General features: G+C 42.8%; 1 protein-coding gene across 1 annotated transcript in view; it reads left to right on the top strand.

The window, feature by feature from the left end:
* smyd3 (SET and MYND domain containing 3) overlaps window positions 1-25,575 on the top strand; it is a 113,422-nt gene that overhangs the window by 72,887 nt on the left and 14,960 nt on the right. Inside the window, exons 6-8 of the mRNA XM_030048714.1 lie at window positions 14,013-14,080; window positions 21,055-21,157; window positions 21,728-21,838. Of these exons, the coding sequence (XP_029904574.1) occupies window positions 14,013-14,080; window positions 21,055-21,157; window positions 21,728-21,838 (282 nt within the window). The remainder of the gene's footprint in view (window positions 1-14,012; window positions 14,081-21,054; window positions 21,158-21,727; window positions 21,839-25,575) is intronic.

Here is a 25,575-nt window from a genome sequence, read left to right as displayed (position 1 = left end):
CTTATTGCTTTACTTCCTTTTTCTGTGGCTAGAAGAATGGATGAGGGATAGATGTTACCCTCCCCTTAAATCTTACTGCTTAAGGACAAAGCTTAAGGACAAAGACATAAAGAAACAGGTAGAAACAGAGATGAGGAAAAGGTAAATGCAGAAAAACAGTAAACAAAGGTGCAGAGAAACAGCAGAAAGAACAGATTGACCTCTCAGGTCATATAAGCAGCTGTTATACTGGATGTGCTGCAGAGCTGTGGGCAAGAATTACTGTGTGTGTGTTTGTACATACAGCATGTCTGAGTTTGCGTGTGCAGCCATGTGTTGTAAATCAGTCAGTTTGTTAAAGAGCAAAGGGTCAGAGGCCATGTTGCAAGGTATGATGGGATGGCTAGAGCGCAGCAGGAGGCTGAGAGGAGGGCGTGCACAGTCACATTACCAAAGATCATGTGGCTGATCAGTCAGCAGGCCCTGATTAGTACATTGGTGTGTACAGGTCGGTTCGTAGGTCATGCCAGCAATGATCAATAGCCTGACATGGCGGGTAACCTTTACCCAAGGAGGACTGACAGATCCACAAATTGCTTCACACTCAAACCATTACACACTTAAATACCACAGAGTGACGCCATCACTACCGCTGCTGCAGCCCGAGCAGCCGCACCAGAGCTTTTTGAGGGTTTAAAATCAACGTTATTTGACCGTGTTTATAGGAATAAGATGGTGCTGTATGTGCTCTTCTGTTTCTACTGCCTTTATGGAAACCAAACAAAACCCGTCTCCCATGACAGTAACGCCAGACGGTGGGTGATGATGATTGGCACTAACACTTTGCCGCAGTGTCACCTCGCTGCAAACTGCAATTATGTGTTTGTTGTCATGTTGAGCTGACGTTTTCGTCGGCCATACGTCAGTGTTTCATGGCTACATGATGTAGAGATCAGAGGAGTGCTGACCCAGGTTATATTTTTACAGTTGTCTGATGTGTGATTGATCAGTCGGATCATTTATACATGATGGAGAAGGTGGTTGCTGTTGAGGCTTGTGCAGCTTCACGGGTTCAGGTGGGGGTTGGGTGCAGGGTTGGAAATTAACCTTTTTGTCCAAAAATCTACCAGCCGTGCTATTTGCTTTGACAGCCACTTTTTGTTTTAACCAGCAGTGTGCGACTGCATGTGAAAAAAAAAGTATAACTAATGAACATCTACAATTTTCGAGCAATAGGCCATGTTATTTCATTAGGTAAATATTTAAAGTTTTAAGGAAGATACTGGCATTCTCTCTCGGTCTCATAAACACACAGCGCACACACACACACACACACACTCAAGACCTCTTAAACCCTGCTATGCCTCATTGTTTTTCTGTGTCTAATCATTAAAGCGTCCCAATGAACCAAGCAGAGTCACGATTCTTCTTCTGATGAAATCTGTGGCAGACCTCCACACCGCAAAGACGTGTCGCTGCCCTCCACAGGTCATTTGTAGAACTTCACTGAATTCGCTAAATCTTGATGTAGACTCCAGCGCCAGACTCGCAATTCAGTCTGCTTTGTTTGAGGTCACAAATTGCTCTGTTGTGCTACTTTTATTTACCTGCCATGGTGGTTGTTAGGTTAAGCAAATTGACCAGCATTTGGCTGGTGAGTTTGGTGCTAAATTCCAACACTGGTTTGGTGCCTTGCTAAATGGCACATCAGTGGAGGTCGTTAGATAGATAGATAGATAGATAGGTATACTTTATTGATCCCAAACTGGGAAATTCACACGTTACAGCAGCATCATCAATAAAAAAACATAAAATAAAATTAAAATTAAAAGTATATACAATAGAGACTAAATATACGAAATATATACACTAAAGACAGTAAGGGCTAAGTATATACAATAAACTAACCTAAGAATATGAGATGTTTAAATGTTGAAAATGTAAGATATACCGATGATGTAAGATATACCGATGTTATGCAAGGGAGAACTCAACTTGCTCTTTTTCCTTTTCCTAATCATCATCATTATTGTTATTTATTGTATTTATAGGTTTTATTAAATGATAAACAGATAAAAAAATAGCAAAAAGATGAGGAAGAGTTTTTTGACAAATTCTTTTATTCACAGAATGATGAGTACTAGTGGTTTGCAGACTGACTGAGTACACTGCAGGTTTGGGCGATTATGGGTCAGCAAAACAAAGTTCTGCGGGTGGGTTGTAGCTGAAAAATAATAACAATAATATTAAGTACCATACAGATGAATATTCATCCCAGGGTTATGCAGGGTTTAGCAAGCAGGCTCATGTCTTTTATTAAATGAACCACCATGTCAGGTGGTTGATGTCGGGTGAGTTGCTGATGCGGGCGAACTTAGCGCTGACCCGCTCATCACTGCACATGCCATCAGTGCTGTATTCTAACAGTTCAGTTAATTAAAAGCAAATTCTTATTTACAGAATGCCTCTCAGTGGGGAAAAGAAGTAAAAATAGCCAAGGGAGGTTTTAACTCAGGAGAGATTTAAGGCAGACCTAGTGTTTGTGGGAGGCAGCATGCACGCACACACACACATACACACATACACGCACACACAATGTTTCCATTAGCTGTACACATGCACAACTGGAATGTCGCTCGGCGAGTCGTGCACAAACATATGGGTCTATAAATTCCAGCAGAGATGTTATACAGATGTAATGTTAAGACCTAATACACCGTGGAGTGCAGCCAAGAACATATAAAGTTGTGTGTGCCACATATAAAGTGTGTGTGTGTGTGTGTGTGTGTGTGTATATGTGTGTGTGAAACAAAGATAGCGAGCATGTGTGCCTCTGTGTCTGTGATATATGTGCTACATATAGTATTCTATAGTGTTCTTTCATATATGCATGCTTGCGGCTGAATATATAGTGTGGATGGATGGTGTGTGTGTGTGTGTGTGTGTGAGCTGCTGACAAGCTCATCAGCTGAGAATGTGCCAACTTGACAAAAACACATGATGGCGTTCTTTTCTATTTCTCTCAGAGATGATTGGGTATCAAAGTGGAAATGAGTCATTAGAGAGGAGGACGCAATCTCCTGTTCGATTACACACAGCCTGGGGCTAATGGTGTGTGTACCTGTGAGAATGAGAAAGGGGAATTTGTGTGTATGCGTGTGTGTGTGTGCATGCTGTGCGCACACTTGTGAACAAACACATCTCACACATTCCATTTCAGAAGTCCTTATCACTCAAAAGTTTGTTTGTTTTCTGAGCATGCTCTTTAGAAAAAGAATGCACACACACACACACACACTCCAAAACATCTTGTATGTAATGTATTTACTATATGTGACATCAATCAGGATGATTTATGTCCAGTCATGTAAGTACTGCAGTGTAAAGATCTTTTTTTGGGAACGTGTTTTTTTTTTTTTATGTAAAAATGGTGTAAGCTTTAAGCCCATGGCCCTGCAGGTCTCCTCCAAAGATGTTAAGACTGTTTCCAGCTGTAAAAATGGTTAGACTCAATAAAATATGTTTCTCTTCTGCCCTCTGTCTCTCTCCATCTATTATTCTCTCTCTCAGGGCTCCATAACTGTGTGTATATGTGTGTGTGTGTGTGTGTGTGTGTCAGCATTAATGTGCAAGGAGACATGGAATACAGTCCAAAGGGATTATCACTTAACAGATATTACTCTGCCTCTCCCTCACAGCAACACAAGGAGAGAGAGAGAGCGAGAGAGAGAGAGAGAGACAGAGAGAGGTAGAGAGCGAGAGAGAGAGAGAGACAGAGAGAAAGAGAGAGAGAGAGATGGAGCAAAACAGCAAAACATTCATTCACACAGATGGCAAAGCTTACAGATGAATACAAAAGCATCAATGCTAGTTTGCATGTACACACCACACCACCCCAAACACACACACACACACACACACACACACACACACAGAGAAAACTACAGAAAGTACAGACTGTATTCCTGAAGGTCATTTTACACACACAGACACAGACACACACACACACACACACACACACACACACACACAGAGAAAACTACAGAAAGTACAGACTGTATTCACGAAGGTCATTTCACACACACACACACACACACACACACACAGCAGTATTACTCATAGTTCACCTGTTACTGATAACCTGAAGAAGCATCACTGTAGTTCTCCTGTAGTACTCCTGTAGTATTTCTGTAGTATTTGTTGGACAGTCTAGTTCAGTGGAAAGCGTGCGTCTGACCTGTGCGACCTGAAAGAAGTTGAAAATGAAGTGCACTCTTTGTTCTGTTGTCCATTATATCATAATCTCCAGGTTTTTCTTAAAAACGTCTGCACCACGTCCTGTTTTGAACGCAGGCTTCATTTCCTGTTGACAGACCAAATGTTCCAGCTCAGTTTGTGCTAAATGCCTTTCAACAGTCCATGAGGAGGCTTTATGTTTTAACGTGTCAAAGTCACAGGCTGTGCCTCAGATGTGCCGAAGTTATGTTTTAGAGCTGTGATGTCTGTATTCATATTTGATTTGGACATTGTTTGACATGAATGAGGATTATGAATATTATTATATTAGATAATATTATATTTGTTCTTTCACTCCTGTCTGTTTTGTTGTGTCTTGTAAGCCCATGACACTTAGGAAAATAAATTACCTCACCTGTAATCTTGCAAATAGTGTCCCTGTGAGATCCCCAGGCTTTGCAAAACCTTCTATTCTGGGACTAAAAACTCTGTGACAGATTGTCTTTTAAAGGTCTTTTCAAAGTCTTCTAGTGTATTGTAGACAGAAGGTGTATTTATCTTGACCATAATAAAAGATACAGTATAAACAGTATATATGATTTTTTTGCACGACAGAAGAGTTTAGTTTACTTAATACTGTAGTTCTTTATCTGGTCCTGCTGGTTGATAGCAGAACTCCAGTGCTCCATGCTGAGAGGATTTAAAGGACCATATAGCAGTAGTTTGAGTGAACTGTTCCTTTAAGCTCTGTTGATGAGTTTTCAGTATTGCAGTGTATTGTGATAAAAGTCATATCACGACCCATGTATCATTAGTATTGTATCGGTGTCCCCTGTGCAGAGACATGGACAGTTTTGATGTTCTCTGCAGATTAACCCTAATCTCACAGAGAGGCTAATCTCCCCAAGAACTTTGCATTTTGCTTGAAAGGCGCCTGCGGCCTGTTTTTTGGCCCCTGAGCCGCTCTTTCAGAAAACTCCTCACACGGCTCGTAGCTGTTTCTCCCCCCTTGTGTCCTTCCACTCAATATTCCGCTCAATGTTTTCCCAGGGTGCACCTCTCTAATTCAGCCCGCCTGCTCTCGTTCACGCTCAGCAACTTTACTAACGAGTTCACTAACGAGTTTATACACACTTCTGCTCCAGTCCGCCCCTCCCTCCGTCCTCGCCTCCCTGTATCATGCCGTCTCACTCTCCCTCCTCCTCTGCTACCTCCTCCTGCTCCACACTGCTCCGTTTCCTCTTCCCCCACCCCCCAACTCCCCTCTCCCTCCCCTCTCTCTTCTCCTCCCTCCTTTTCCTCCCCCGCTCTCTCCCTGTCTGTCTTTCTCCCCTCACAGTCACCTGGTGAGGTGTGTTAGCTTTTGTCACGCTTGTTTAAACAGAGACAGACTCTTGGGAAGTGCTTGTGTGTGAGTGTGTGAGTGTGTGTGTGTGTGTGTGTGTGTGTGTGTGTTGTTCTTTGTCAGTATGCGCCTATCTGTGTTGCAGTCCAAAATTGAGATACAGAGCTCTCCACTATTTTGTATTCCCAAACGGCTCCCTCTTATTTTGTCTCCCCTCCCCTCCCCTCAAATGAACATCCTCTCCGTCTTATAGCACTGAAAAGCAAATTCTGGCGGTCTGCAGGTTGTTTATGCGTGTGTTTGTGTGTATGTGTGTGTGCGTGTGTGTTTGCTTGGAAGTGAGTTATGGTCACAGTAAAATGAAGTTGCTTACCCTAGGGGAATGAATTTCAGTTCAGGGTCAGTTTTTTTTCCCTCCCCATTTCTCCACTTAGATTGGCATGTAGTGGGTTTTGGAAAATAATTTCAGGTTGACACTTTCTTAATTTACAGGTCATTTTATTTAGAGGCCAATAGCAAGACAGATATAATATATATATCCAAGACTTGGGGAGGTTTGTGAGCAGGGAAGACTGGGTGGCTGTAGTTTAGCGTATATATATATCAGGAGAAAGATGCAAGATAAAAAGTGAATGAGGGTGATGACAAAGAGGGAGATTGAGAAAGATTTTAGTGAGAGAACAATAGGGGAAATAATGACAGATACATCACACACCACCACAGAGGTGTGATTGCGTCTGCACATGCGGCGGAGTTAGCTTTGTGTCGCGCTTTCTCTTTTTTTTTTTTTCCAGTAATTCCGCATTTATGGTATTTTTATCCCCCCCTTTTTACTTTGAGAGATAAAAAGAACCATATTCCTGATTAGGTCATGAATTGTTTATCAAAGCATCAAATAGCTCGCACACTCACACACACACACACACATACACACCCATGGCCTTTGATTGTATCTGGTGGCCTTTGTAGTTTTTGTCAGACTGACAGTAATTGAGCTCATTCCAGCAACATTAAAGAGATAAACCGTCCAATCGCAAGTTTTTAAAATGACATTATAGGACAAACCAATCAAATGCTTCAAACATGAGATGACAGGACGCCACAGCTCCATCCATCCACTTACAAACATGCCACACATACATGTTTCCAAAATGTGATTGAAATCATTGTGATGTACCCCTCCCTCCATTAATACTTAATGCCGCACAGATATTCACAGTGCAGGCTCCAGCTCCATTCGATACTAGTGTGAGTGCTTTTGTTATCTACGTCCCGCACGTCTCCATGTTTCCGTTTTCCTTTCTTTCCTTGGAGCAGTGATGGATGGGGATGCCGCCGCCGTCACATCCATCCTTGTTTTTGTCCTGTTTTGTGATTCTAGCAAAGGTTTGCGTCTCAAAGATAGGTCGCATATTGATACTTTTGATGGCGAGAGACAAAAATCAAGATCAGTCTCGTTCACCTGAGTGGAAAAGCACTGATCGTATGGCTGTCATGTCTCGTTCCTCTCTCTCCTTCTGTTTCTCTCTGTTTGCTGCTTTCTTTTACTCACTTTCAGGAATACACCCCCACCCACACACACATTCAGTGCACATTACAGTCATGGAGGTAAGCGGGTGCACGTTTTTTTTTTTTTTTTTTTTTGGCTGAACTAACAGGCACATTTTGTTTTTTAGCAGAACTGAAGTATTTAAATCGGCTAAAGGGCAGTTTGCCTCCCCAAAACATAATTGAACAGCCATTTAAGATCTGTGATATCTAAGCCCGTTACAGCCGGGTCATATTCCTGTTGTATAAAACACATAATCATCATTCTGAAGGCAAAACATTTTTTTTGTTGTTGTCTGAAATTCCCCCCGGGAGCAGCTGATGTTTTGGATGAAGGATTGTTTTGATCTTTTTCCACATCACAAGCTGCTCACCACACTCATCTGCCTCTGTCCTTCCATCACCCCTGCATCATTAACCCAGGTTTTGTCAAAACTTTGTTCAGCAGCATGATGGACACGGAAAAAAACTGAACAAACAAATGGACAAACTAATATTTATACACCCCGCGTGATGAAACCAGGGGTACCAAAAAAAATTGTTTTCTGATATCTAGAGACCAAATTAGCAATCAGCCTTGCCTTCCCCATTTGTTGTTTCTCACTTTTTGGCAGCATTTTGGAAAAACCTTTTCCAGAAACTATGCGTGCATTGTAACATTTGCACAGATGCAATAAACGCCTAGTTCTTAACTACTGTGTGGTTATGGCCGTGTTACGAGGCACAGCTGTGTCATATTCAAACCCATAATCCCAGTAAAGAACCTGCCGCTGAGCATTTCTGCTGTATTGCTTTCTGGAAATGCTCCATTCACTCCATTTTGTCAGAGAAATTCACCCACAAACTGGCTACGTACTACAACAACACCGTAGCCTCTGTATTTGCACCGGTCCAACTTCACATGGCCCCGCCTGGTGACAAACAGAAGAGCAGCGCTGAAACAAAAGTGCACTTTTAAGAGTGTGATGGCAAGCTATGAAGTACTTTGAGCTTTAAACCTCAGGGCCATGTGGTGGTTAATGCCGGCTGCCACCAGCCACATCATGTGCATTACTGCCTCAGATGGAGAATTTTTATTTTTATTTTTTCTTTCACACAAAGAGAGAGAGAGAAGCAGAGAGACAGATAAAGGCAGAGAGACAGACAGGAGTGAGGCAGATGGACACAGACATACAAAGATTGATTCATAATGTTTTTGTATGCTGTTTGTGTGTGTAAATCAGAGAGGCCTGTGGTGTGTGTGTGTGTGTGTGTGTCTGGGTGAGTGTATGTGTGCACGCGTGCCTGTGTTATTGGCATGCGAAAGGCGTACACCAGGCGGCTCTGCAGATGTGGATGTTCTGCAAGAGTGATTCTCATCCCTTGAGACAGTGTGTGTGTGTGTGTGTGTGTGTGTGTGCGTGAATGGTGTCCGTGCCCAGCTAAGTGCCCTACCACTGTTTGTTTAAATTTGTTCTTCCTCCATCTCACTCCAGGGCCGTCTTTTCCTAATAAGGTGAAAACTGTGCGGGAGACTTGAACGCTTTAACAAATTCACACTCACACTTCATCCACACTTCCTGTGTGTGTGTGTGTGTGTGTGTGTGTGTGTGTCTGGATGCATGCACTTTAACAATATATTCAGCACAGGTCGGTGGCACAGTGTCCAACACAACATTATTCTTACATTGCTTTCCAGAAATCATAACAGAGGGGTCAGCGTTACAACTAGAGAAACATGAAATAAAAAAATGTTTTGCACAGTTTTTTTCCACAAACACAAATAAGTAAAATACTTAATTGTCATGTAACAAGCCAAAAGTTTCAGAGTGACGGCCTTATTCTGAACCAAAACTGGGACAAAAACAGGATGCAGCCAAAATCCAGCCTCTGTAAAATTACAGGGAAACCAGACTATTGTTCTGTGTGTAAAATGATGAATTGCATTGTAATTTGTATGTAATGTATTATGGTGCCTTATAATGTATTCTCTCTGCTCTCACCGTCTTTATGCATGCTTTATGGCACAGTTGATGGATGACTATAGTAGCAACTGAATAGCAATGAAGCATGTGTGAGATGAGGGAGCAGATTGAAAGATTTTGTGTGTGTGTGTGTGTGTGTGTGTGTGTGTGTGTTGTTTGTAAGAGAAGTGATATAGTTTCTGGGTGTAGTGTAAAAGATTTTGTCAAAGGTTTTGTGTTTATGTATGTTAGGGGTGTGTGTGTGTGTGTGTGTGTGTGTATGTGTGTGTGTGTAATCGCAGTCCCTCCTGTCGACTTTGTGATGAATAGTCAGGGTATGAAACTTCATTTCCCATGAGGCCTCACTCTCGTGCTGTTTATCACAGGAGCAGATTCAAATCAAATCATTTTGATGAATCCTGATGCCAGTGGCAATATCTGGAGGATTGTGAACACCTGTCTGCTGCTCTCTGTAAATTTTCTTTTTTTTCTATCTTCCTGTCTCACTCTGCCCGACTCTCTCTCTCTCTCTCTCTGTCTCTCTCTCTCTCTCTCTCTCTCCCCCCATCCCATCTGACAGCCTGACAAGTAATGCTATGAAACTTACAATTATTTATCTGCTTTCTGCTGCGCATGCACACACACACACACACACACACACACACACACACACATACACACACACACCTGTTTACTTGTGCTAACTCAGTCACTGACTGATCAAAGACAGGAGCAGCTCTTTGTTAGCTTTCATTTATTATTTTTTTGTTTTGCTCTTTTGCTTTTAATATCATTTCTCTCTCTCTCTCTCTCTCTCTCTCTCTCTCTCTCTCTCTCTCTCTCTCTCTCTCTCTCTCTCTCTCTCTCTCTGTTCTTCAGACGTCTTCATTACTCAAACTAATACTGTGCCAACTCTGGAGTCGAGTGAAACTCCCTCTTTTAAAATCCCTTCTGCACTGTCGTCTGTAAGCTCGCCTCTGTCATTAAGAAATTCGGGAGTTTCTGTCCTTTAAATCCTGCGGACCACCATGCTGCGACGTGGGAGGTTCACACAGGCTCATCTTTGTTTTTAGAGAAAGACATCATTTTTCAAAAACTTTAATATTAGTATAAATTATTATGGTTAACTGCAAACTACAGAATAATGTGTCCACACAACATATACAGTACTCAGATTTGTTACGGTTAAGTTTAGGTTTTAAATTCAAGTGTGGCCTTGTAATTGGGGTATGGAAGGTTCTTGACTTGCTGTTGATTCTTTGGACATTAAAATATGTTTGTGATAGCATTTGATATTTGTTTTAAACATTTGTGATATGTTTATTATATAAATACAGGGTTTCCGCGGGGTCTTAAAAAGTCTAAAAAAGTCTTAAATTAGAAAATCAAATTTTAAGGCCTTAAAAAGACTTAAATCACTGAATTTACGTCTTAAATAATTTTAAACAGGTCTTAATTTTTATAAATTGGTAAAGCTACTGCAAATGCTAGATGAAAAGCTCCCGAAACAATTCATTACTATATTCATAGATATATATCTGTGACTATATTATGACTACAACGATAGTAACGCGATAGCTCATTGGATCAATGTGCTATCGCGTTACTAATAACGTGATAGTAGGTTTTTCAGGCCATGTTTCCGGACTCTGAAATTGCAAAAACATTTCGGTGCGGGAAAGACAAAACTTGGTATATTACACGCTTTGGACTAGCGGAGTTCATTAAAAGAGAGCTCATCTCAAAAGTAAACGGGCCCTTCCTGCTCATGTTTGATGAAAGTCTGAACCACACCACCAAAAGCAAACAGCTGGACCTGCACCTACGTTTTTGGGAGGGCAGAGAGGTGCAGTCCAGATACCTGGGATCCCAGTTCATGGGGCATGCGACAGCTGGGGACTTAGTGAAACATGTAAAAGTAAGTAAATGTTTTACTTTAGCTATCATTTTGTCTTCCTTTCATCCAAAAGACGTTTTTGTTCCTTTTAATCAGACATGGGATGTTTGCCGGCCGGCACCAGGTCTGCCGGATCTTCGCGCACACAGACTGCCATAGGCTACTTTCATTATATACCGACTTTTGATACGCGGTTGCAGCAGCACAACAGACAATGACACAGGCAACATGGTTGATTATTGATTGCGCAAAGCTGCCATTTGCTGGTAATCGCGCTGCACGCATTAAACAATTAAATACTTTTGTAGAGGCAGGAGGAAAGTTGCATGATTTACATCCGTGCACTGCGTGCATGTGCTCATGTATGCGCCCGTACCGCGCTGAAGCACACCCCCTCCAACCGTGCCAGCGCGGGGGAAGTGTACTGTCTTCAAGCACGATACGGAGCGATCACACTGGTCAAAAAATCCGGATTTAACATCTACAAATGTCAAATGCCCGAGATGTTAATAAAGTAATTTTGTGACTCTGCATTATTTATGTTTTTTATGTTGTGACATAGGTATTAAATTTCATTCATAATGGTCTTAAAAAGGTCTTAAAAAGTCTTAAATTTTATCAGGTGAAACCTGCAGAAACCCTGAAATAATTTTTGATAGATTTCTATGGGACGATGTGGAATCATATATTTCATTGAGTATTTCTTTGGAGTTACTCATTTGTTTTGTGAATGAAATAAAATAGACTTCTGTGAACCTGCATTAAACAAAGTGACACTGAGGAGTTTCGGCATTGAGGAGAAAGGAGTCAGGTGTTACCTTCTGGAATGAAGCTGCTGTGCTCGGCTCATCCTGCAGAGTGGAAATGCAACAGAGGAAATTCATCTCAAAATTGAACTGATTAAAAAACATTTTAGACCCCTCAGTGTCAAGTTTTTAAAGACATGGCTGTGCCCTGTGCTTGAGGGGCAGCACATAAATGTAATAAGCCCGAGTTCAAAAATAACTTACAGTTCCCCTGTGACCCTGGAGAAGACTCGTTCGTTTCGGTCGTTTTCTTCTTTATTAGAAGCCCAAACATTTCGTTTTGCTCATTTTACCTCCCTCGCTGGGTTTAAGGTCAGTGTCATGTTGATCAGTGCATCATTTTATTCTGCATTCCTATTGGTTGGTTGGTAGACGTGGGTCATAGCAGCGGTCACATTGTGAGATGGTTATCCTAAATTTCAGACACTGTCAGGATTTTGTCCCGGGCTGTCTCTGGCCACGACCAAAGATATCACCACGTTTCTCACCATCTTTCATCTGGCACAGCCCAAAACAGTTCATCGGCTTTATGAGGAGCTGGTGAGCCCAAGTGCAAACACAGAGGCTGGGAGACAGGACTGATGTCGAAGCAATATATCTGAGTGGCAGGGGTAATGAATTGTCGAGCCAGGTGAGATCCAGAGAGCTGAGTCCAGACTGAGGAACAGGGCAAACAAGAACCGAGCAGACGGGTCTGCATGGGAGAGAAGACACAGGATCAGGGAGCAGACACCAGGAAGAATCAGAATTTGCAACTCGCAAAAACAGAGACGCTCAAAGCATCGACTGACAGGAGCAGAAGATATGATCTGGTGGAGTGGAAGTGGTAGAGCTGGGAATGTACAGGCGTGGTAGATTGCAGGATCGGGTGCAGCTGGTGAGGCTCTGCTCTGACTCTGGCACACCTGTCTCCACTCAGACACACACACACACACACACACACACAGAGGAGAGAGAGCGAGAGAGCCACTGAGGTGTGGCAACAGATTAGGGAGGCACATGCTGCGTTCAAGACAACTTGCAACTCAGAAAAAACGAGCTCCCAAGTTATGCTCATGCAATCTGTGAGATACGTTTTCATTTCACCCTGATTACCGCATGGTGTGGAATTTAAGAGCCGTTTTACCGCCTCTCTTGTGTTTTTTTTCCACTCGCCTCGTTGTGACCGCTGGAAATCTCTGGGTTAAGGTAATGGAGGGTTCATTCAGTAATAAACACTTTTTTTATGATTTTTTTGACATCAGAGTGTCTCACATTTTTCTCCATTTGCTGACCCACCTCAGGCTTCGTCTTCTTTGGGAGTTATTTTTGTATTCCTCCAACTGTTTTTAGTATTTTGGTCCTGAAAACACTGCAGGCCCCCCTGTGCTGCAGTGGGTTACAGGATTTTGCAGTTTCCTAAGCTTCAGTTTTCTACCAGTGTGCATAACACAGCACACTAGAATTATCATTTTGGCTGCGAAATCCATGCACACCGAATAAACATAACTCTAATATGTGGAAGTACCTTATACAAATTGTATGTATGAAATGATGCTCACCTATATCATTAAATCTACAACCTAATCTCACTCCTTCTCTTGCTTTTTCTTGTCTTTTCTTTCTTTTTTATCCTCCTGTCATCCCTCTCTCATGCGCTGAGGGCGGTGATTTGCTGTCACATCGGCCCCGTTGATGCATTCTCCAGATGAAATCTTTCATCCATCTGTCGGACAGAGGCGGTGTCGTGAAAAGTAGTTTAGAAAAGTACGACTTCATTTCACTTTCTCTTCCGTCCTACTTCTCACCCATTCTCATGAAGCAACGGGACCCTAGCAAGAAAAAAAAATACATGTGATTTCACTTCAAAAAATGAAAATGAAGGTGCATCAAAAAAATAAATCAAAAATATTTCACTTCATCAGTCTGAAAAATATAAAAATGACTTCAGTGTTCATTTTTTTTTATTCTCTCAGTCTGTGAAAAATATTAGGGTTATTTTGATTTTTTTTTTTCCCCCAAACGCTTTTATTCTGTGAATGAATGAGTTTGCCCGGCTCAGTAACAGCCTGTTAAGGCGTTTCCAAAACGCAACTGCAAGCAAAACAAGAGCCGTGCTTCACCACAGGGCAGGCAGCGCCAAGGGGATATCGAAATGTTCACAGCATATTAGGAAAGGTGCTGTGGGTTCACTGAAGTCCATTTAACAAATCATCTCTCTCTCTCTCTCTCTCTCTCTCTCTCCCTGTTTTTCTTTTCCTCCGTCTCTTTCCTTCTAGGTGACGTGTAACTGTTTCACCATCAGTGATGGAGAGCTGCAAGAGATTGGGGTGGGGCTGTACCCAAGGTAACAGACACACACACACACACACACACACACACACACACACACACATACACATAAATAGAGTTGTGGTAATCACTGTAGCTGCCTGGTATACAGTAATCATCCTGGGTGTGTGGAGAGATGGTTGCTTCGTTTCTAAAAAGGGCAGCACAGTTACTGCACTGTTGTTTTGTTTCTTTAATTGTAAATTTCTCCCGTAGTTTAATTTAGAAAGGTTTGTCCTCCATCTTCATTTGGTTTAAACCCAAAATAGACCCAAATCGGCAAAGTAGCGTTGGGTTTGCCGACAAGCTCCATCTTGACTTTCAGTTCCACTGAGTGAGGAACTGGGTTTTTAAACTAAAGTTGGTTGTCAGACACACGGTTTTGAAATAATTACCCCAGTCCTACACACAAACATAATGTGTGTGTGTGTGTGTTAACTACAACTCAGTGCATCATTAGTTTGAATCTCGCCTGTGACCTTTCTCTCCTAGTTCCTCTGTCTCTGTCTTCCCTCCAGTCTCTCTCTGCTGTTAAATCTCAGATGTGGCAAAAATGCCACAAAATGTAAATATTCTGTGGCTGTGTCGTTATCCAGAGCTACGCCCCTCCCTCTCCCACCGCTCTTTTCCTGACAGCTCTTTGAAGAAGCAGGAAGAAGGGAGGCTGGTTTCCGTGAGGTGAAATGCTTGAAAATGAATGTTGACTGGATATTATAATGATGTTTTTAGCAGAGAGAAGGAAGAAAGTGAGAGAAAAACATTGAAAGACAGAGAGAGAAAGGAGAAATGAGAGATTTGACTCCAGCGGATATCTGACTCTTGTCTGGCAAGGGGGAGTAAAACACATTCACACACACACACACACACACACACACACACACAGCAAGGCGGTATGCACTGTAATCCCTGTATTGAGTCCTGGGTGAATGGGGAGGGATTTGGCCTGTCACTGTGCATGTTGTTAGCATGGCTACACATACACACACATGCACACACACGCACACACACAGGCACACACATGCTCTCACACTCACACACACACACCACAGGTATCCCAGCCAGTATATCTGGCCAGTGTTGAGATGTCAGATGGTCACAGTGGCTTTACCAAGGCTTAGCCAAACCATCGTGTGTGTGTGTGTGTGTGTGTGTGCGAGTTGCAACTCATCCATAAATGATGGACCCGTTTGCAGGACTGTGCCCTGTCTATTGATATTTTGGGTTGCCTAGCAACCATGGGGTTTGCTGAGGAGAGAGGATTACTCTTATGAGCCCACACCTCTATTTTTCCCCTTTGCTCTCTCTCTCTTTCCCCTTCTCTCTCTTTCTCTCTCTTTGTCTCTCTTTCTGTCTCTCGATCCCCAAACCTCCATCCCCTCTCTCGCTCTCTGTTAATTTTTCTGTTTTTCATATTTTTACATTGTTCAGATCTGTCCTAACCTCAAAGCCATTGATCGGGAGCAAGATGATGTAAACCTGAATTGATAAGACAGTCTTCTTTTTTCACTTGTCTTCATCAGCCATGTCCTCTAACACTGCCTTGGAGTAGCCAATATGAGTCAGTGACGGCAGCTGCAGTCACAGCCAAATAATCGTAGAGATACAATGAATTTAAAAAAAAAAATGTTCTGAGACTCAGCATTTGGGTGCCATCTTTGAAACGCCAAGAATCACAATCAACAAGACCAGAGCCCTGTCCATTTCAATGGGGAGCTGTCGATATCTAATGTTGTGTGTGTGTGTGTGTGTGTGTCATCATTTTCTTTACATTTTTAGGGACGCTTTCAAACTGTAAACAATATGGAGTCATAAACTTTGTGCCACAGAGAGAAGATATTTTTCACTCTCTGAGGCTTGTATCCATGTGAGTGTGCATGTATGTACGTGTATGTGTGTGTGTATGCATTTGTGTGTCCGTGTGTGTGTGGATAGAGAGAAAGATATGTGAGCAAACAGAGATAGCATCCGACAGAGTGTTGGAGGAAATGAGAGGGAGATGTAGAATTGGAGAGAGTGAGGCGCAGAGATAAAGGCAGACAGGCAGAGAGGTGTGGAGAGGGAGAGACGGAGCGAGTCCCACACTTAGAAAACCCCAAACAGTCTCGAATCACAACTGCTTTATCTGATTAATATGCTTCTCCGTGCACAGGTTGACTACTCACACACACACACTTTTAAACTCACACAGACACTCGAACAGCGAGCCAAAGCCGGGCACAAGCACCTACATACAGGAGTTCCTTTATGTCGTGTAGCAGGACTCCCTGGAAGAGGAGCTCTTGCATCTCAACGGGACCCTCCTGGCTAAATAAAGGATAAATAAATAAAAAATGTGAAGGTTTTGTGCAGTCAGTTTTAATTGTTATTTGTTTTCTTCCTCAAGTTACCAGTTTGGAGAATTCCTGACACTGTCTCTTCTCTGTTCTCTCACTGGGATGCTGAAAATAAATCACAATCACAGCTGAAAATATGAGCCGCGCTTTCAAATCCCTCTTTATTTGGGTAACTGCCTGTATTCTGGTCATCAGTTTATATGCAAACCCTGCATCTGTTTTTAATCTGGGATGTTCACAAAAGCTCTTTTCAGGACAGGTGTTTTGCAAATGAGCATCCACTGCAAGCACTGTGATACTTTGGATAGCTGTTTTCAGTCTGTCTATGTACATTGTATGAGTTCATATCAAATAAACCATAAAATAAAGTAAAAAAAATCAAAACAAAACTCCAACCTCACCAAACCAAACTAACCTAAGTACTTCATAATGAAGCACAGACAAAAGCAGACACGCTGAGACTCTCTGACGCAGGAGACAGTTGGAAATAGAGAGTGTTTACCCCCTTCCCTCATTAATTTGTGTATTCTAGTATTCCCCGTCTGTACCCACACACACACACACACACACACACACACACATTTAAGGACACAAATAAACACACACATGCAAACACATACACGTCATTTTTCTCCCTTTCTATTCCAACCTGTGAGTCAACAGCGAGTCTCGGTTTGCGTGCACGGTGACTGTTAATGTGAGATGTGGTTTAGTTAATTAATCTAATTAGTATGCTAATGAGCCGCTCACCATTAGATAAAAGCATCGTTTGGAGGGCTTGATTTCTAATTGATATTCAACCTGCAGCTCTGCCACTGTAGAACAATGCCATGGGCTCACTGATGGGTCTACAAACAAACACGCACGCGCAAACACACACACACACACAGACGTGCGCATTGACACAGAAATACAGATACACACATGCACCCAAACACATTCACCTACACACATTCTTACCGCTCTTGTACACATATATACATAAACACAATACATAGTGCATGCAGACACACATATGCACACTCTCACACAAAGTTTTTAGCCGTTGCACTCGCCATTTCACCAGTTTTTCATCAAGAAGAAATTTATGTGAGTCCTTGTAGTGTTAATTATCATGTTTTCCTGAAATAGACTGACTAAGTGAGATGAAAGATGCAAGTCCTCCTGGTTTATTTCACCTGTTAAAGCCACTTCAATCAGTGTAGTTGATTTTGAAGGATTTTTGAGGTTTGAGACTGCAAAAACACAGAGGACGATGTGCTTGCAGACGTGATTAAAGGAACAATTTACTCTTTTTGTGCAGATAGATACACAGGGCAGACATGGAAACAGAGGCTACCTAAAAGGATAGATTGCAGTAGGTTTTATTTTGGGGTGAACCGTTCCTTTAACAAGAAAACCACCAGGCGACACACCAAGGAGACAAAGCTCGCTCCACAACGAGAGTGAATCTGGGGTGGACTTTGATTTGCTGGTCAGCGCTGAGTGCTGAGAGGATGAAGAGCGATGTTTGCTGCTGGACAGTGAGGCGCTGGCGGGCTACGAAAGTTCATGTGATTCAAATGTTTATGGTATTTTAAGTCACAAATGCTGCTCAAGACAGCATGGGCCTCTCATTTAATCATAAAACTGCAGCGAGGAGTTGAAGATGCTAAAACATATAAAATGAAAACCCTCCCGTGATTCAGTGACATTCTCAAATGAGTGTTAATAGAAACATTTTTGCTCCGCGTCAGAGTCTTGATGCCGAATTGTGTGTGTGTGTGTGTGTGGGTGTGAGGCTGTGTTGTATCTGTTATACATTTTGAAAAATGAGAGGCTTTGGACAGGCTTTGTTGTGACAGGAGCCGAGTATCTATCATGTCCTGTTTTGTGTGTGTTGGTGTGTGTGAGAGAGAGAGAGAGAGAGAGAGAGAGAGGGACAGCTGGAGGAAGAGTGACAGACATTTGTTATGACAGAAGTGGAGGACTCATTTAGTCTTATTGGACCGTGCATTATCTGTGTGTTTGCGTGTACGTGTGTGTGTTTGTTTGCTTAATTTAGGCCTGCGGTCTTGTGTGTGTAGGTTTCACATCATGAGTTGTCACGTTGCCAGGCAAGTCCATATTTAACCTCCTAATTGCACCGCGGATTCAGAGATGAGAGACATGGCAGCCCACTGCTGTCACGCTGCGCTAGCTGATTGATGGCTGTTAATCTTGAGGGAACTTTGCCATGCAAATCTCACAAATTACCTTTTCGGCTGACATTAGTTTCTGTAATTTGAGAAGCCCCGGAACAGGTGGGCACGCTGGCGTTCAAATCTAACTCACAGCCTTTGTCATGTCATCCGCTACCTGTGTCTCTCTCCTGCCACTCTGCCTTTACCTAATGTATTTGTACTGTGACAAATGTGTGTATTTACAGTGTGACAATGCTGTTAAAATGCAGTATAGATTGTAAAAAAAAAAAAAAAAAAAAAAAAAACAGGTAAAAAACAGGCCTAATTGAGTGCAGATGAAAGTCTCCCTGGTTTATTTCACCTGTTAAATCAACTTCAATCAGTGTAGCAGAAGTGGAGGATAAGGGCTATCGAACGATTTTTAAGGTTTGAGTCTGCAAAAAACACGGATGAAGATGTGCTTGCCGACATGATTAAAGGAACTATTTACTCCTTTGGGGTGGATAGATACACAGGGCAGATATATAAACAGAGGCTGTCTGGAAGGATAGATTGCACTAGGGTCATTCCATGTTATTTCACCAAATTTTCAGGACATCCAAATTCACCAGTTGTTCCTTATTTATCCAATAGACACACTGTAAAATTTTAGTTTGCTCGGATGGATACTTTTTGAGATATGGCCAATTCAGTGAGGGGGGTATGTGTCGATTTTGGTGCGATTTTGGCACGTCCTCATTTTTCCTCCATTTTCAGGTGTCAATATCTCAGGAACTTCACCACATAGGAAACTGAAATTTGGTACGATAATACTCCTCCACCTACTTTCTCAGAATCATAACTGGTAGGCATGCCAGCACCTCAAAAATGGAAAAAAAAAATTACACGGGTTTTGTGGTCGACCATGTTTGGGCCTTCAGGAAAGTGGTGATGGTGGTGAAATGACGTGGAATGACCCACTAGTCGTTTTTTGGGAGCGGTTTTGGGAACTTTTTGAACTGTTCCTTTAACAAGAAAACCACCTGTCAAGTTCAAGCTGAAATTTATTGTAATTCATTGATATGTGTGTACATATTTCAACAAAAAGCTGGAGGGTTTGAGAGGGTTTGTGTGTGTGTGTGTGTGTGTGTGTGTGTGTGTATGTGGTGTTTAGCCTTGGGAAAGAAATTGTTGCACAGCCTGATAGTGCCAGCTTGTAAACTGCTGTGTCTTCTTCTACTTTGACGGCAGGCCAGAGACTGTGTGTGTGCTGAGAGACCCTGTCGTTTTCTCTGTCTGCTGCGAGGTCTTATGATCTGAAGCATTTTAGTTCCCATACCAGACGTACTGCAGCTGGTGAAGACACTCGAGCTGCTTGTAGACATGGAGCTAAAATGCAGCTCAACCACACATCATAGCGCCTGAACTGAGGGGGAAAACACACACGCTGTCCTGGCGCAGAGAGCTGGTGTTGCGGGACACAGCGAGGTCGCCAGCGATGTGCACACCGGCTCTCCGTGGTGAAGCCGCTGACGTGCAGTGAGGAGCGGTCAGCCTGCACCTTCCTGAAGGCCACAGCCAGCTTTTGTCTTTTCCACATCGAGAGTCGGGGTGTTGTTGTTGTGTTGTTGAGTCAGAGCGTCTGTCGTGCTGTGCCAACACTGCAGGCCGGTGTTAGTGGTGTGATGGTGTGTTTTCATGGCACACACTGGGCACACTCCAATAGTGGAGCTGTGTTTGGATGCCACGGGATATCTGATCGTATTCAGGTGCAGCCTCACATCCATCTGGAAATTGATTTTTATTTTTCAGCTGGATAATGCCTCTTGCTTGTAAGACTTGTCCAGGATTTTTTCCACAGAGGTGACAATAAAATCGTCACAGTGCAGTGTCCTGTTCAGTCACAATCCAGTTAAACATCTGTGTAGTGATGTTGAAGGGTTTTCAGTGCAGTGAGTCCCCGGGACCCACAGGTGGTCATTTGAGTGGGTCCCATTAGTGGAGTGTCATGTTTTGTACTTTTGTCATGTGTAATTCTGTGGAGGCCGTGTGACTCTCAAGAGGAAGAGCTGTCACTCAGCACTGTTTAGGGACACACACACACGCACACACACACACACACATATGCATGCATGGTTCCAGTGAAGGATTAGTAGAATTCTTTATAACTTGTCAACTTTAACAGTGATCATAAGTTACATTTACGTTACATTTCTTTGTCTCTGTCCCCTACTTACCCCTGATCTCCCTTTCTCCTTTCCTGTGTCCCTTTCTCTTTCTTACTTTCCTTCTTCCCCTTCCTCGCTTTTTCTTCCTCCTGTCCACTAACGCTATTTCGTTTTCCTCCATGCATTTTCTCCTCCATCCCTTCTTTTTCTGTCTCCCCTATTTTTGCTTGAACTTCCCATTTCCCATTTTCCCGTCTTGCTCTCCCTCTTTTCTCCCTTCTCGCTTCTCTATTTCTCCTCCCAATCTCTTCCTCTTTCTTTCTTTCTTTCTCTCTCTCTCTCTCCCAGTCTGTCCCTATTAAACCATGACTGCAGGCCAAACTGTGTGATGGTGTTTGAGGGAACAAAACTCCACCTCAGGGCTGTCCAGGATATCAGTCCCAAAGAAGAGGTATAGCCAAGCAATACGACTCACTCTGCACCTATCAGCACTGCGTTTGTTTTTTACTGTATCTGCTGTTGCTTCTGCTTTATGTACTGTGTTTTTCAATTGGAGTGATAGCCGATCAGATTTGCTGAATATGAAACATAAATCAAGAGTGGAATAACCTCTGAGCATTTTTTCAGCCTTTTCAACACGTAATAACAAATATCAGAGGACTTGCTCTGCTTTCATGTTTTGTAAAAGTGTGTTAAAAAAGGCGAAAGTGAAATATGAACACAAGCATGTTGAAAAATCCCAACTTGGCACAGACTCCCCTGATGTCACAAACTGCACTGTCCCTCCTGACTGGTCCAGATGGCCAGGACACACACACATACACTTTTTTTTTTCTTTCTAAATGTCTCTTCCCTCCACACACAAGTTCACAAATTTGCATGAGCGTCATTAAAGTCTTTGCTATTTATCTCTCCACGCTTAATTGCATTTAACTGTAAATTTGCAAAAAAAGAAAAAAAAAGAAAAAATAAACAATTATCCAAATCACCTCTAAAAATAAATCTGTGTCTTGGTCTCCAGCTGACCATAAGTTACATAGAGACAGTATCGCTGACCGTGGACAGACAGAGACAGCTGGAGGAGCAGTACCACTTCACCTGCCACTGCCAGCGCTGTGACTCTCAAGACATGGTGAGCGTATGGGAACACACACACACACACACACACACACACACACACACACACACGCACATACACCCTTCTGTTGTGCCACTGTTGACTTGTATAAATGTACCAGTGCATGACATGTTACATCGTACCCTCGACTGTCTTCCTCTCCTTTTTTTTCCCCTCCTTCACTCTTACATCCCGTCTTATCTCCTGCTGCCCTCCTCTGTCATGTTGTCACGCTCCACCTCTCCACACCCACCCTCTCTCTCTCTCTCTGTCTCTCTCTCTCTCTCTCTCTGACCATCTGAAAAATGAGAAAAATCATCTCTGCTTTCAGCTGCAGTTTTCTTTGTCATCCATCTCAATCCACTCCATCTTTCCTTTCTCTCTCTTTGTCTCCCTCCCCATCCATGTTTTTTTTTTTGTTTTCCATCCTTTCGGTGTGTATAACTTTGTGTCTCTCTCCTCCCCTGTCTGTCTCCACTTTCTCCCTCCCCCACGTCCGTCTCTCGCTCACCTTTGTTCCATATGCTATGTACTTCACTTCAGTCCTTCTCAAGCACACCACAGCACTCAAAAATCAAGTGCGGGTGAGTGTTTGAGATAAGGCAGGAGAGAGAGAGAGAGAGAGCGAGCGAGAGAGAGAGAGAGAGAGAGAGAGAGCACTTAGCCGCCTCCCCGAGACAATGGTGCTCATTGTGTTATTCACTCCTTTTTTCTGCAGTGTACACAGTCAACACAAACACACACACACACACTCTTTAATCTTCAGGTGATGATAGCAGGTCACTGGGTTGTGACTGAGTCGCCATGGTGAGAGATGACTGTTGATAAGTGGAAAAAAAAGAAGGAGGCCTCCCAAAAGCCCAAAAATGTAACTCAAAGATGAGAAGTTGGAAACCACTTGAATGCAGAAACACTCAAATGCCACATCAAATTGGTGCATATAAAAGGCAGCGAGCACAAAGCGTTCACTATATGCAGGCTCCAAAGGCCACATGTGCCAATTTTATGCACTATTTGAGCATTAAATATTATACTTTAGCATCCATGAAAGATAACTGCTCCTATGCAGTCTGAAGAGCGGTGTTTGTGTATTTGCCATTGAATCTGAAACTGATATTCAGCAAAGCGTGGATAAAGTGTTTTGTATGTGTGTTTATTACACCGGGAGATTTTGCAACATTTTTTTCTGGCGATGCAAATCAACTGTAGCTGGTGTTTCTCGTGATTGCGGGCGGGGCGGGCTCGTTTTTTGCGCTCAGCCTGCTCATGCTGTCGGGTTACACACACACCGAAAGAGACCGTAGAAGACACAGTGCTCACTGAAAAAATGAGTGTAAAGGAGGTCATGACAGTGTGGATACCTGACAGAAAATGACACTGAATCCACATTTTTGCCAAGATTTGGGCTTTTAAAGGCTGTGATCTTAAACTTTTGATCAGCTGATGAACAGCCTATTTCAGTTTAATGGTTGTTTGCAATAAATTGCTTACACAATTTTTTTTTTTTATCTCACTCCCATTTCTTCTTTTTGCATTTTGAAGCTCTACTTAGAACCTTCTTAAGATCCAACAATGCAAAATGTAAATTCTTGAAATTTCTCAACTGGTCTTAAGATTTTGATCAGGAGTGTACACAAAACTTGGAAGTTTGCTTCACCACTGTTTTTTATTTCTTGCTTAGTCCAGATGACATGGTATTTTTCGAGTATCTAACTTCCATATGGTGATGCATTTCTGAGTGAAACAGGATAGACAGGCAGGATATAACCTAGGGAGAAATTTGATTTGAATGTTGGAAAGAGGGCGTGTCATTGGTTGAAATTGGTTGGTTCATGCCTTTGTAAGAATGCACCTTGTTTTGTTTTACAGGCAGAAATGATTTCATTTTGTTGTAAGAGTGCAAAGAAATTGAATTTGTTCGGCATGTATCATTAAATAGATGCACAATATCCCCAGGCATGTGATATAAAAGGGTTAAAGCGGCATTTTTTGTGTCATTTTGACTTTAAACGAGTTTCCAGGGTCAGTATGTGGTAGTTAGTTGCCTTTTCTTTTCCTGTTGGATCTGGAATTCATGAAGCAGCACGGGTTTGATCAGGAGGAGCGCTGAGGGCAACAACTGGCTGCTGCAGTATTTATCGTTACTGTTGGGGTCATCGTGTCCGCTGTGATGTAACCCACCATAAAACCTCCTCTTACGTTTTTTCCCAGGTCACTGGTCAGGAACGTTCTGGTAACTGGTTATTCATAGTAACAGAAAAGTCAGTCGCAGGTTAGGATGAGGGTTAGACTTTATGGCCACCAACCAATCAGGCTAAACCATGCATGCAAGTGTGGCCACTGCCTCTCTCTTTCTCTGTCTTTATAACCTTCTACAAGTCGACCGTGCAGCATGTGTACCACAGGGTGTGCATCTGTGTATCTGTGTGTATTAGCGCAGACACACACAGCAAATGCACACATTCTTGTGCGAACCATCAAAGCCTATATTAGCATATTATCGAGAAACAGCCACTTACTATGGCTTTTCTCAATCCTCCTTTCTCTCTTTCTTTCTCTTTTTTCCCCTCCTCTCCCTTCCAAACATGTTAGCAGTTAACAACATAAGTGTCGGTGCTGGGATGTTGAGGGTTGCCTTCAAATGTCAGTGAGCAGAGACGAGATGTGCATACATAGTGCTGCGAGGATTTTTTAACACTTGCGTTTTTGCAATAGAATATCAGTGAATGTTATCTTTTTTTTTTAAATCTTCTCCCAATCCTCCACTCAAAATGGTGTCTTGCTATATATACACTACTCACAAAAAGTTAGGGATATTTGGCTTTCGGGGGAAATTTACAGAAAATGTAAAAAGTTCATGCTACAGTGATATTATATCATGAAAGTAGGGCATTTAAGTAGAAGCATGCACTGGTGATTTCCTCATCTCAAACAATTTCTTGAAACAAAAGCCAACAACAGTGGTGGATATACCACAACAAAAAATGTCAATGTCTCAATAACTTGTCATGTGCCCTTGAGCATCAATTACAGCTTGACAACGACGTCTCATGCTGTTCACAAGTCGACTTATTGTCTGCTGAGGCATGGCATCCCACTCTTCTTGAAGGGCGGCCCTCAGGACATTGAGGTTCTGGGGTACAGAGCTCCGAGCCTCTACACGGCGACTCAGCTGATCCCATAGGTTTTCTATGGGATTCAGGTCTGGAGAAAGTGCAGGCCACTCCATTTGAGGTACCCCAGTCTCCAGCAACCGTTCCCTAATGATACGACCTCGATGAGCTGGAGCATTGTCGTCCATGAAGATGAAATTAGGCCTGTGTTGTTCATGCAGGGGCACAGTGACTGGATTAATGATGTTATTCAGGTAGTATGGGCTTGTCACTGTACCATTAGGGCAGTTCTGTACTGACTAGACACACCTGCCCACATAGTAACACCACCACCACCAAAGGCTCGTCTGGTGACAACAGTGGCTGATGCATAGGGCTCTCCTTGACGTCTCCAACATCGTTGGCGGCCATCATTTCTGCTCAACATGAATCGGCTTTCATCAGAGAACAGCACTGAGGCCCACTGGTCCCTCATCCAGTGTAAATGCTGCCTGGCCCATGCAAGACGATGACACCTGTGCCTGGTGGTGTGGTCAGGTACCCTTGCAGGTCGTCTAGCACGCAGACCATGCTGATGTAAACGGTTTCAAATGGTCTGACGTGACACTTGGGCGCCTCTCACCTCCCTTAAACGTGCCT

This window comes from Myripristis murdjan, chromosome 3 (genome assembly GCF_902150065.1).
Source record: "Myripristis murdjan chromosome 3, fMyrMur1.1, whole genome shotgun sequence".
In the NCBI taxonomy this organism is placed as follows: Eukaryota; Metazoa; Chordata; class Actinopteri; order Holocentriformes; family Holocentridae; genus Myripristis; species Myripristis murdjan.
This window is presented reverse-complemented; position numbering and strand designations above follow the sequence as displayed.